The 12,683-nt window shown below is 34.8% G+C and overlaps 2 protein-coding genes across 2 annotated transcripts in view; one reads left to right on the top strand and one right to left on the bottom strand.

The window, feature by feature from the left end:
- Window positions 1-133: 133 nt before the first annotated feature.
- LOC111707814 (alcohol dehydrogenase [NADP(+)]) lies at window positions 134-3,810 on the bottom strand (the record flags this gene model as incomplete). The annotated part of the gene is given in 8 exon segments (XM_023480975.1): window positions 134-340; window positions 867-905; window positions 1,001-1,114; window positions 1,573-1,659; window positions 2,415-2,681; window positions 3,169-3,207; window positions 3,406-3,492; window positions 3,711-3,810. Coding segments are annotated over 7 exon segments (834 nt in total), but the record flags the coding sequence as incomplete, so codon positions are not given.
- A 1,323-nt stretch (window positions 3,811-5,133) lies between these two features.
- Window positions 5,134-12,683, top strand: part of LOC111707819 (uncharacterized) — a 9,133-nt gene continuing 1,583 nt past the window's right edge. Inside the window, exons 1-12 of the mRNA XM_023480980.1 lie at window positions 5,134-5,361; window positions 5,915-6,301; window positions 6,481-6,590; window positions 7,073-7,126; window positions 7,192-7,371; window positions 8,006-8,073; window positions 8,736-8,894; window positions 9,306-9,457; window positions 9,662-9,929; window positions 10,253-10,455; window positions 10,922-11,011; window positions 11,914-12,009. Of these exons, the coding sequence (XP_023336748.1) occupies window positions 5,170-5,361; window positions 5,915-6,301; window positions 6,481-6,590; window positions 7,073-7,126; window positions 7,192-7,371; window positions 8,006-8,073; window positions 8,736-8,894; window positions 9,306-9,457; window positions 9,662-9,929; window positions 10,253-10,455; window positions 10,922-11,011; window positions 11,914-12,009 (1,959 nt within the window). The 5' untranslated portion in view covers window positions 5,134-5,169. The remainder of the gene's footprint in view (window positions 5,362-5,914; window positions 6,302-6,480; window positions 6,591-7,072; window positions 7,127-7,191; window positions 7,372-8,005; window positions 8,074-8,735; window positions 8,895-9,305; window positions 9,458-9,661; window positions 9,930-10,252; window positions 10,456-10,921; window positions 11,012-11,913; window positions 12,010-12,683) is intronic.

The raw sequence follows: 12,683 nt of genomic DNA, 5'->3' as shown, positions 1-12,683 counted from the left end.
CACAGACCCATAGCACTAATAAGTTGATTTTCAATCATCTGTTAACTTAAAACTATTTGTTTTACAGCATCAAATACACTGATGTTGCTTCTACGTCGTCTTTATAGTTCTCATTTTATGGGTTTTACTTTACCTGCCAGCCAAGAACAATTTGAGCGGGAGATTTTTTATATTTTTCCGCCATCTTTGAAATCTTTAAATCATCCAGAAGTTTCGGTTCATCTGGTTTAGCCCAGGGGCGGTCTGGTGAGCCGAGGGGAGAGTAGGCGGTCAGATAGATGCCGCGCTCCTTGCAGAACTCCAGTAGGCGGGATTGATTTAGATAAGGGTGGGATTCGACCTATACAATATGGGTATTGTTAATGCTTTTATCCGGTTCAAGATTCAAAATTGGTTCAGGATTAGGATAAGTTTTTTTTTCGCGGATCAAGATCCATTTATTAAGATGCTGTTTTAATATTAAGTACTAGCTTGGGAATCCAGCGCTGCCTAGGTTACTAAAAGTTACTCCCGCCGTTTACCCGCACTTGAACGATTTTACCAGGAAACTAAATTTTCGTCATTAAAGTCGACCTAGTCAGCATTATAATCTCAAAATCTAGCAATGAACATCCCCATGGATCTCCCGAGTTCCCCAATCAAAATTTGAGGCAAATCAGTCCAGGGGTTCCTATGTTATGATCGGACAAACGGACAGCCAGACAAACTTCATATATATCAAATCAAATTGATTTGAATAAAATCTTTCCTTGAGTGCAACTTAATCATAATGCAAGTATTGTATTCTGTACTATTGTATTTATTGTATTCTGTACTATTATTCTATTTTTAATGGATTGCAGAGGTGTATATTTATCATAATTTACCGGACTTATATCATCGTACTTCAATGTTCCATCCTCATTCTAGAAATTTCAAAATAAGTTCAAAAATGGGCAAATAAAAAATAAAGAAAATCAGAGAAAACCTAGTCACAAAAAAATGAAAGGAAAATAATAACCTTTGGAAACTTATCGTCTCCCCTTTGGAAAGCTGTTGGCCAATGAATGAGGTAGAGGTCTAAGTACTCGAGACCAAGGTCGCTGAGGGTAGCACGGCAGGCAGCCTCGACATCCTAGATTAAAGGATTTACAGATGTTTTTTTTTCTTTCAATTCTGATTTCAGATAATTTTTTTAAGATGTTTTCCGTAGTAAATGTAGGCTATTTTATGGCTGGCGTGCGCCCTAAATGTTTGTTATTGATGGGAGATTCAATGTGCGCTCTTGTTGTGCTTCCTCATTATTAGCACATCTCATTATTAGCACATTTATGTGTCTTCTTGTGCACCCGAGAATGTTACATTTAGGACTCTTCATTTTTCTAGTGATTAAACGTTCCCGTAAGGAATAAGGATGTCCTTTAAATAAATGCAGCACAGTTGTTTTTTAATATAACCCTTTTTTATTTAAATTCTAACTTTGACAGAAGTGGGAGAGCTGGCTATCAGCACAAGATTTTTTATTTTTTGTTTGTTTTGTAAATTCAGGCTTTTTTACTTTATTGCAACTAAACGTGAAAATTAGAAACCTACCTCTGGATGATGTTTAGTGTTCCAAAGTTTGCTTGTAATAAACAGTTGATCCCGAGCTACACCACCAGCTTTAATACCAGCTCCTACCTAACAGCTGAGTGTTATTCAGTCGGACCAATTGAATAGTGGAAAACAGATGTGCCTTCATTTGGGTCGTTTTTTGTCTATATTTTCTATATTTTCTTTCAGGGTCAAAAATTGGCATAATGTAAGAAAAGCAAATATTTTCAACATTTTTTACTAAAAACATTTACAAAAATTTGACCCTGCCAGAAGATATTGCAAAAGAACGAACATGTTTCAACAATCGTTTGTGTATCGGTTTTCAACTTTTTATTTTTTTAGGAAAAAATATTCAAAAGTTTTAAAGAGCAAATCTTAAAATAACAATTTTGAAAAGTTTGGTAGCTATAATAACATTTTTGAAAAGTTTGATAGCTCTAATAAAATTTTTTTCTAAAACGAATCGAAACCCAATTCACTAAATAAGTTGATTTTCAAACTACTGTTTGGCAAGTTTTTTTGCCTTTAAAAATTGTGTTGCTGATACTAGAGTGAAACCCTTAATAACGAATACACCGAAAGAATTCATCAAATGTCATATTCTTCACTTTCTGATAATGAAATGTTTCAAATATTTAGTTTTTTAATTAAACGATTACATGGAACTCTTTAAAACTGTTCCCGCATATTCATGGCTATTTATTTGTTTTCACAAATACTGTAATTTACGTAATATAGTATAACTCATTGAAAAATTGTCAAGACGACATTTGATAAATTCTTCCAATGTATTTGTTATTAAGGGTTTCACTGCATCTAAAATTGATTGAAGATCTAACCTCAACTTCGTTCCCATAAACTGCAGCGCAATCAATATGTCTATATCCAGCCTGAAATACGATATGTCTATATCTAGCCTGAAATACAATATGTCTATATCCAGCCTGAAATACAATATGTTTATATCCAACCTGAAATACAATATATTTATATCCAACCTGAAATACAATATGTTTAAATCCAGCCTGAAATCCAATATGTCTATATCCAGCCTGAAATACAATATGTTTATATCCAGCCTGAAATACAATATGTCTATATCCAGCCTGAAATACAATTTACAGTATGATCTAGTATTACTACAACAAACCAATGTGGATGATCTAGATGGCTCACTTTACAAGGAAGAGGGCTGAATCATGTGTCAAAGTCGATAGTGGCCACTTCGAACATTTAATACTTAATTTAATTTAATTTATACAAGATCATGCATATAATGATTTTTTAACGATTTTTGAAGTCAAAAGTTGTTGCAGGAATATTGTATCAATAATCATACTATGTTACAAATCAACAAAAGACCACCAAATAGTGGTGAGGGGGAAAATAGTTTTTTAAGATTTTGAGGAAATAAATGAAAAATTGGACATTAACTGGCATTTCTTTTTAATCTACTGGGGGGGAGGGGGTTGATTTTTACCTCCAACTGGAAATTTTGGGTTGATATTTAAGAAATGGCTGTTATCCAAATTTTCATTTATGCCTATAATAATTTCAGTTTCTAATAATTTATAACTTAATACAATGACTTACTTTAATCGCCGTTTCGACTGCCATCGCCACCTCACCCGTCTAAAATAGAACCGTTATTCAGTATTTTTTATTTTTGACAACTGTGAAGCCATTGGATTTGAGATTTAACATCTCTTTTGTAAAAGGCACTTTTTAAATTCAGAATTGGTAGAAATAAGATCACTACAATTAATTCAATCAATAAAATCTGACTTCGGTAATTTCCTAATATACGATTTCTGTTTTTAGAAAACTTGCCTTGGATTTCCATGTACCAAGTCCAACTAAAGGCATTTTTAGCCCATTGCTTAGTGTAACACAGCTGGTTGAGACAGACATTTTTATCTGAAATGACACATTAAGTTTTACTACACAACAACAAGAATTTTAACATGCTAATTATATTAGATTGAAATTTATTGACATTATAAGTGAGAAATACGTGTAATTATTATAATTGTAATTGTAACTGCAACTAAAAATGAAAATAATTGATGTTGCAGTTGCCAGATATCTTACAGGAGCATACTTTTTATGCTTTAGAATTCACGTAAATCACTTACCTTGATATTAGCTTATTAATTGGAGAGCAATTCTTATCTCTGAAATGTGGCAAAAAGATAATAAAAACACCCTCGAGAATAATTTAGCCGGAATTGAGGAAGAAAATAAATAAATGTGTTTTGTCCAATGAGACAAGAGTTATAATACGACGAACCAATAGGAGTTCTTCTAGAAGATTCCCTGCAAAACTAGTTTTCAGGGGTAGATATTCCTTGCTTAAATTTGTACTGTTTACTCACTAGCCACATGAAAATGTTAAAACGCTAGCTAAAGTAAAGTGGGTTAGGTTAGTTTCATAATTTTCTATAGCTCTTAACGCACAAATTTAATGTTTTCAAGGGGCTAAGAGGGAAAAAGGGGTGCATACATGCACGCATGAGGTTGGCAATATTCAGCTAAAAATACATCATGCCCCTGGTTTATGATTATAATTTGATGAAAAGAGTACGAGTGCCTGAAATGCATGTCGATTGTCGACATCTTAAAAAAAATGACCCCAAATTCGAATTTTCTGAATTTTATTTAAATAATTAAAACAGCTGAGCAAGCAATGACGACTAGACCGCGGGCAGGGTAAAAGTTACGTTTAAAATATTATTAAAAAAAGTTTTTCATTAAGAAAATTAATTTAAGAATTTATTTTATAAATTGATGAAATAAAAAGTTTGTAGAGTAGAAAAATTATGTATCCCTGAAAAATATGGATGCTTTCAGTTTCTAGTAGCTTCTGAAAACAGACACACACGCCGGCTGCGGTCATGAACATATGTGAAACACGCGCAAACGCATACACATGCTTAGTTGACCGGGCTGACCGATACTTCATACCTACTTGTTTATCAAATTAAACGTAGCTAATTACGTTTTTGTAATAAATATTTTAATTTCATTGTTTCTTTCTGCAAACTAGTTAAACCAGTTTTTGAACCAAGGCGTTATGCTTGCAAACTCGTATTTGTCCATTTTATATAAGCCTGTGTAATTTCCAATTGAACAATTTTTGGACCGCATCCTGGGCCCCCGTCCCCCCACCCTGCTTTAAATTTTGACTATGCATATTTTAAATTTAACACATTGATAAAAGTCAGTCATGTGGCCGCAGCGTCCAGCCCACTATCCTATCCTAGCCGCGGCGCTCGGTCACATAGCCTGTCCTAGCCGCAGTGCTCGGCCCCCTAGCCTGTCCTAGCCGCAGCGCTCGGCCCAGAAATTGTCTTAACCTAACCAAAAATCGTATACTTGGACGGACCCTAAGTATGTGTCTGACTCTGGCATAATCTTGATTTCATATTTCAGACATGTAACCCATAAAAATGTCGGGATATAGGTCATGTACGAAATTGATAGGAGAGGTGGGGGGGGGGGGGGGCCAAAAATCGTATACTTGGACGGACCCTAAGTATGTGTCTGACTCTGGCATAATCTTGATTTCATATTTCAGACATGTAACCCATAAAAATGTCGGGGAATATTTTCCTCGGAAAATGGCGTATTGTGGAATCTATTCCTTGTTCCGATGAGAACTATTTGAAAACATTGTCTCCACATGAAGCTTCACACCCCCTTTATTATCCTGAAGATACCCCGCCCCTCAGGAGTAAAGGAGCTTCCGTCCTCAAGTCGACAAATCCGGAAGTTTCTGCTTTATTGGTAAGTCATGATTTGGTAATTTTCCTAGAGAATTATTTTTGGACATGCATTTCTTATTTAACACTAAGATTATGTTGGTTATATGGCCGCATCGCCGCGGCCCTCTAGCCTGTCCTAGCCACGAAGCTTGGCCCCGTAGCCTTTCCCAGCCGTAGCTCTCGGCTCCATAGCCTGTCCTAGTTGGTAGCATCAATGCTGCCTTGTTTTCAGAATTCCAAAATGTGGTCTTTTGTTTTTGTACTTTAAGAATTGACTAAGACAATGAGAAATTTGTTTAAAATTCAAAATATTAAATATAATCAAGGTTGATTTAAATCTCTAGTATTTCCAACAATTTTTATAATACAAAGAAGGTGGCTAAATCTTACAATGATTTTCTATACTCCTTTGACATCTATTAAATTTAAGAAAATCAAAGACAAATTGTAAGTTCCAGGGTCCAATGTCTAACGTACCGCATAACACTCCAGCGAAAAAATTACATCAAACCTTGACTATGATATATCCATTCTATTATACATCCATGATCAAACCTTACATACCCTTTCTTCAGGGAATAGAGTTCACACTTAACGATACTGGAGATGTTACCTGGAATTTTAAAAACAAGTCTTGTACGACTCCAGCTCTGAAACCGAAAGAATTTTGTTCGAATGTGGAAGAAATCTCGCAAAAAGTGGAGGAATTAGCTCCAAGTTCAGAGGGAGGAACTTCATCGGACGAAATAAAACTCGCAAAATTAAGTTGCAAATTGGAAACTAAAGATGATTTACCTTCTGAGCTTAATGAATTGAGTCTAGAATCGAACGAGATAGGAGAATATGATTCATCTTTCAAATCTGAAAAATCATCCGTGAATCCCGAAAGTGTAATTATTGAACCTCTTGTGGATAAACCCGAGCAAACTTTTATACCCTTATTACACTGTACTGCTTATCAGGTAACTATTAAGATAAAAACAACATCTTATATAGAAGAATTTGAAGGAAGAGTTCGCGAAGAATAGTTCGTAAATATGTACATGACCCCCCTTAAATTTTTGGCGAACACTCCCTTTAAATATGTTGTAAAAACCATAAATTAAATATGGTTTGTTTTGATCTGAAGGTAAAATTCCAGGTTGTTTGGGAGACTGTTAAATCTGCGAAGAAGTTTATTATCAGATTCTCTGAGAGCCAAGGAGCCACTATAGAGTTTAATGTGCTTCTTGACTCATCAACCCTATCTAGGTAGTCCCTAAGAAGTGGATCTAAATCATTTTGATCCGGAATCCCGATCCTTATTTTATGAAATCCGCATTTTTTGGAAATTAATTTTGTGGATTTTTATAATTGTTAATGTCTTAATTAAGAAAAAAGTTATTGCAAAGTTCGGGCTGAATGCTTGACAAAAAATGGCCCATTTCAACATTTACAGATTTTATAAGGAAATAAAAAAAAACAATCTTTTCTTTTGTTTTTGCTTATTTATGTGATAAAACGGATGAACCATTTAGAGATCTGGATCTAGATCTTGTCTCTGCACTGTGTCTAGTCCTAATAGTTAAGCATCCATCAGTTTTTATTTGGATGTTTTAATGCCATATTAAGCAACACTAGTCGTAACATCAAAACCTTGCCGAATAAATTGTCGGGTTTTTTTACTTTTGAAAAGGATTTCTTCTAAAACACCTTTCCTTCTTAAAATTTATTATTGAATTGACATTTTTTAGGTCTATATCCCTCAGTTTCGATGGTTGGGGAGTCCTTCACTGCATTCTCGTCTGGTGAGTTCTTTTATCTAATACTTATTTTGATAACGATATTTTAAAAAATTCATTTTCTCTACTAGGAGTCCTGATCAAATAGAGCAGGATATCCCATTAAGTTTCAGCTCTCTCTTAGAGCAGGATATGTTCCTCAACCCAGAGCAGGAAGAGTCCCTGAAACTCACCATGAACCCAGGGTCAGCGATCAGAACCCGGCTCGATCATATATCTGCCTACAGTCTGTTTGTACCGAACGAACTAAGGGATGTGCATATTTATTAAGCATTAGGCATTTAGCTCAAAACGATTATCTATTCCAAGATATAGTCACAATAGTAATGATTATAATGGCTAAAGCCTTGTTTATCGAGTCAGGCGTGTATGTTTTCTTTAAAAATTAACCTCCCCTCTCCGAAAATAATATTTTTCCAGAAGTTTTTGGGATGTTTTCGCGGGATTATAAACACTTGTATCAAGCCTTATTAAGCATAATAAGCCTTTCACATAAAATGAGACAAAACTCTCAATTTCTTTAAAACACACGCTAAATAGCCCTGTGATTTTCTATTATAATATTATGTTTTTTTTTCGAAGTACAGGTGTTTATATTTTAATGAATTCCCACTCCTTCAGATTTTATGCAAAATTTGACAATTAGCGTTTTAAGCAAACCTTAGTTATTTACCCCCTAAGAATCATTCGTTAAACAATGAACATGACCATTGGTCAAGACGGGGGATTTTTTTAGACAATGAACAGTATTGTTTATATTCTTGTATATCTAACATATAGAACTCGTGTCGAACAATTGCCAACTGAAAGATAAACTAAACTATGTGTGCATACAGGATTGAATTACTATAACTGAAAGATAAACTAAACTATGTGTGCATTCAGGATTGAATTACTAAAATTGAAAGATGATGACACTCTACACATAATTCTTCACTATCTCCACACACAAGGTAGGAAGAGTAGTAAGCAGTCTTAAAGAGGATTTTTAAATCTGTCCTAGACCATAGTATCCGAGCTCCCCCCTCCCACCTCAGTAATCTGTTAGGTTTTAGGGCACTTTTAATAACTCAGGGACCGAATTTAATGAATTTGAGCTACTTTGCTTAATTGTCGGTTCAAATTTTAATCATCGATTTTAAGTTATTAAATAAGGAAGAATTTCAATTGGTGATTCAAATTTGATCGGGTTATTGAATATTGGTAAGAAGTTGACTAAAGAATTGAAGTACAAATGTTGAAAAATAATTCCGAGGAAATGGTTTGGCTATAAGAAATTAGACATTTTAAATGATCAGTTAAGGTTAAGGAACCAAATATTTTAAGTAGTGTTTCATACGCAAAGTTGATGGCTAATGTGTGGAAGGACAGTCGACTGAATAAGAGGAGAGAGCCTTCTCAATGAAAAATACGTAGTAGTCTTCTGCCTTTGGTCCTTTTAAGCCTTTAAAGTCCAGATTATTTAAATTTCCTTGTTCCTCTATCTGAAGATTGAAAATTATAAAAGGTGGTGGGTTTTATTAAGGTGACTTGCGGGGATTTATTAGAGCAATTAACAAGATGTAATATCGCAAGAATATTTTATCGACGGTCTCTTTAATATTTTTAATTTTAGGATTACAAAGTTGTGTAACAGAAGAACAGTTGGATAAAGTTGTTTCCTTCCTTGATAGTTTACCAAACCTAGAGGAGCAGGAGTTCATGATTAGCTTTGTCAATATCTGTAGGGAGTACACTCTATGCTCGAGAATACAACAGGAGCTGGAGAACATAGGTATGTTCAAGACTTTTAGGTTTTCTTTGTTTCTAAACGTACTTTAAAAGGGTTATGGAGCACTTAAGGGTTAAATGGTGATTTCAAGTGACCCCCTCCTCTAGTGAAGTGTCATTTTCTCAACGGTGGTGGCGGACTAGGAAGATAATTAATTGATTTAGGCGGAGGAAAATGGCAGCTTTTACCTTCATTTCGGGAAAATGAACTCGATATAATAAGAAATTAAAAAGAAAAACAATGCATTAATACCCATGTGGCATGGTTGGGGGTGATTTTTAAAAATATATACCCCTGAAATCATTTTTTACTACTCAATACTCATCCATTCGATGGTGTGTATTGCCCTGAAGGCAGTCTGGGGGTTTCATGTTGGATTCCTTTTCAGATTTAAACTAATTAATATTCCTTTAGTGTACGAGCTGCATGATGCTATGGACCAAGTTCTCCTACAGCTGGGTGGTAGAACAGTGGATGAAAGCGGGAAGGTTAGACATCCACGAAATAAACAAACTGGGCGGTCAGCCATTCAGAATATTCCCCGCCTTCCTACGTTGGTTAAGCAGGTGTGTGGGTCAGATTTAAACTTGGGAAATTAATGAGAGTTATATCCCCTCTTGTCCTGTCCTCGCAAAATAGTTGCACTTGCAACTTTAGATTTTTTTTATTTTTCAATAATTTTAAATTCTGGGAGAAATTAACTATTTTTTCTAGAGGAGGGGAAAAGTCTTAAAAGGGTAAATATTATTTTTTACTTTCTCCATGTTTAGGTGTTGGGAAAGGGGTTTCTATGTTTGCTGAAGATTTTGGAGTTCTGCTCCAGGTTCCAGCAGATTAAACATCAGATAGGAAATACCGAGAGAACCAAAATTATTCTTTTTGCAAAATCGCGTATACCTAAATTTCTGCAGCAATTACTGGAGCTTCTCAAAGCGATGAAACACGCAACTTCCGAGTTAAACACTCAGCTGCGTCAAGATCTGGTTACGTACTTTGTTGTGGAAATTGAAGAACTCATTTTCTTCTTCACTGACTTGGGTAAGCTTCTTTTATTCAGAATTTTGACGTCAACAAAAGGTGAAATAGTTCTGAACAGGGAAAAAATAAATTGATATTTCTAGGATTGATGATGATTGTGAATAAGAGAAATGCGTTGGTTTCATGGATTTTGCCATTTTTTTAGCTTTTTTCATTGAAACAAAAAATCGGATTTTTTGTTTGCTGAACAACGTTGACAGCTTTGGTCTCCCAAGCTGGGTTGGCATTAACATCAAATACAATTAATTGATAGAAAAATTATTTTCTAAAACTCCCCCTTACTCAAAATAAAAAAAATTGTTTTAACTTCTAATTTTGTTCAGGGCTCACCGTTACTGATATCCTTGAGATCATGATTGATAGAAGGATGAGGAGTATTGAAGGTTTGTCTGTGAACTCCTTCCAGTTTATCCTTGTGAGAGGCCAGGTTCAGGAGTTAAGGCTCCTCAAAGAGAAGCTCGGATACCTGGCTGCGTATCTTATTCAAGAGAGAGAAGAGTTTGTTGAAGAGTCTCATCAAGAGAAGGTAAAACTGTTAAATTCATGCCTGGTGTTCTTAAAAATGGCTCTAAGGTTTGGGGTGGGGGGGGCGATGAAAATTCGTCTTTAAAGTTTTCCCTTTTTTAACCAAAAAATCTGTAATTTCCCTAATTTAGCAAGAGAGAAAAACCTGAAAACCTTCATAATATATTAAAAAGGAGGACATTTTTTTGAAGAGAATATTTAATTTTTATTTTTTTATTTTTTTATCTTAAATGCAGGCATTCCAATGAACTTGAGAATTAATTGACGACTTCTGTATCGTCTTTGCTAAGTGGTATTATCGGAAATTTGATTTTTTAGTATCACATTTAACACAGAAAACTACTAGTTTCGAGATTTCTCAATGTGGTGCTAGTCAACCATCTTATTCACCTTCATATATGACGGAAACATGTTAATAAAAAATCAAAAAGCTGCTTAAATGTTTAATCATAACCCCCTGTATGTAGGTGCGAGGGTTGTCAAAGCAGTTTGAGCAGATTGTGAACGAGATACCGCTTCTTATTCTTCACCTGGAGAAGTTTATCCAGCTTCTACTGGTAGGAAGAAATAGTAGCAAAAATATGAGTGGTTTAAACTAGTATTGTCTTAGGACTTTGACCTTCCCCCAAATCTTAAACGTAAAGATGTTTTTCTTTGTTCGGTCGTACGGCAACGCCCGGCCTCTTGCATGTCTTATTCGCTAATCTCAGTCCTTAATAAGTAACAACATACTTTACAGTAAGTACAGTGTACAGTGTACAGTGTACAGTGTACAGTGTACAGTGTACACTGTATACAATACGACCTAATCATCCCTTGTATGTGATATAGATTAGTAGAATACCTGAGATACTGAGTGAACAGGAGATTAATTAACGACCTAAGCCCTGGTGTAGAATATATTTATAGAAGACATGAGATACAGAGAACAAGAGATATGTTAACGACCTAATCCCTGGTGTGTGTAATACATAGTAGAAGACCTGAGATACAGAGAGAACAGGATATTTGTTAACGACCTAATCCCTGGGGTATAATAGATGTATAGAAGACCTGAGATACAGAGAGAACAGGAGATTAGTTAACGACCTAATCCTTGGTGTAGAATATATTCCTAGAATACATATGAGATATAGAGAGAACAGGAGATTAGTTAACGACCTAATCCTTGGTGTAGAATATATTCATAGAAGACATGAGATATAGAGAGAACAGGAAATTAGTTAACGACCTTATCCCTGGCGTAGAATATATTTGTAGAAGACATGGTGTGTGTAATACATTTTAGAAGACCTGAGATTCATACATTTTCCGTGGCTGCGGTTTTCAGCTGCAAAACCACTTGGTATTTATGTTCCAGTGGCCGCCCGCGCGAGCATAAACCATTACACTATGTTATGCTTATGTGTTCAATACTTAGTGTATATAGTGTTCTTTGTGAATAGTGTGAATGTTTCAGGATGACCCAAGGTTTGAAGATAAATGTTTCCTGTTAATGTTTACTGGATTCTCAGGGCATGTAGCTGAAGTACTAAACAGTATTGTACAGTTTAAGGAACCGATTCTACTAACAATCAATTTTATTCAAAAGAATCCCGATNCCCTTTTAGAAATAAACAGACGCGATGCTTAAATTATCTTAATTTTATGTTTTATTTGCAGGTAGGGGGTAATAAACTTCCAAGGTTTCAAACCTGGATTGAGGATTCTGCTTTTTTAAAATTTTGCCACGATTCAAGCGCGATCATTATATCATGTTCATTTTTGGATTGTTTTTGTTCAGTTTTTTTTGTGAGGGTCACAATTTGGCATATGAAAAAATAAACAATTTAAAAAAATTGTTCTTACAAAATGCCAAATTTTGATGCAGAAAGAGAATATAAGAAGAAAAAACGAAAAATTAGTTCATTCTAGTTTTCAACATTGAATTTACAGCAGGAAAGTTCAAATTGGAAAAACACAACAAAAAAAGAATTACTGTTTCTTCCAAATTAACATTATTAAAGAATAATATGTTAACTTCTTTTGTTATTTTTAAAGTATTTTTGCTCAATTTTTGTGTTTATATAACAGGGTTTTGAGAATCTCTATATCTAAAGCTAATAACAACGACGAAAAAAGGAAAAGATACGATTTACATGAAGCTTTTGAGAAGGCCTGACATAGCTCTACATGAAACAATTTTCCGTTTTCATTGACTTTTTTTAACCTCAACCCCCCCCCCCCCCC

Source organism: Eurytemora carolleeae, unplaced genomic scaffold (assembly GCF_000591075.1).
Source record: "Eurytemora carolleeae unplaced genomic scaffold, Eaff_2.0 scaffold715, whole genome shotgun sequence".
NCBI lineage: Eukaryota > Metazoa > Arthropoda > Copepoda > Calanoida > Temoridae > Eurytemora > Eurytemora carolleeae.
The sequence above is the reverse complement of the archived record's forward strand: the minus strand, read 5'-3'. Positions and strand labels throughout refer to the sequence as shown.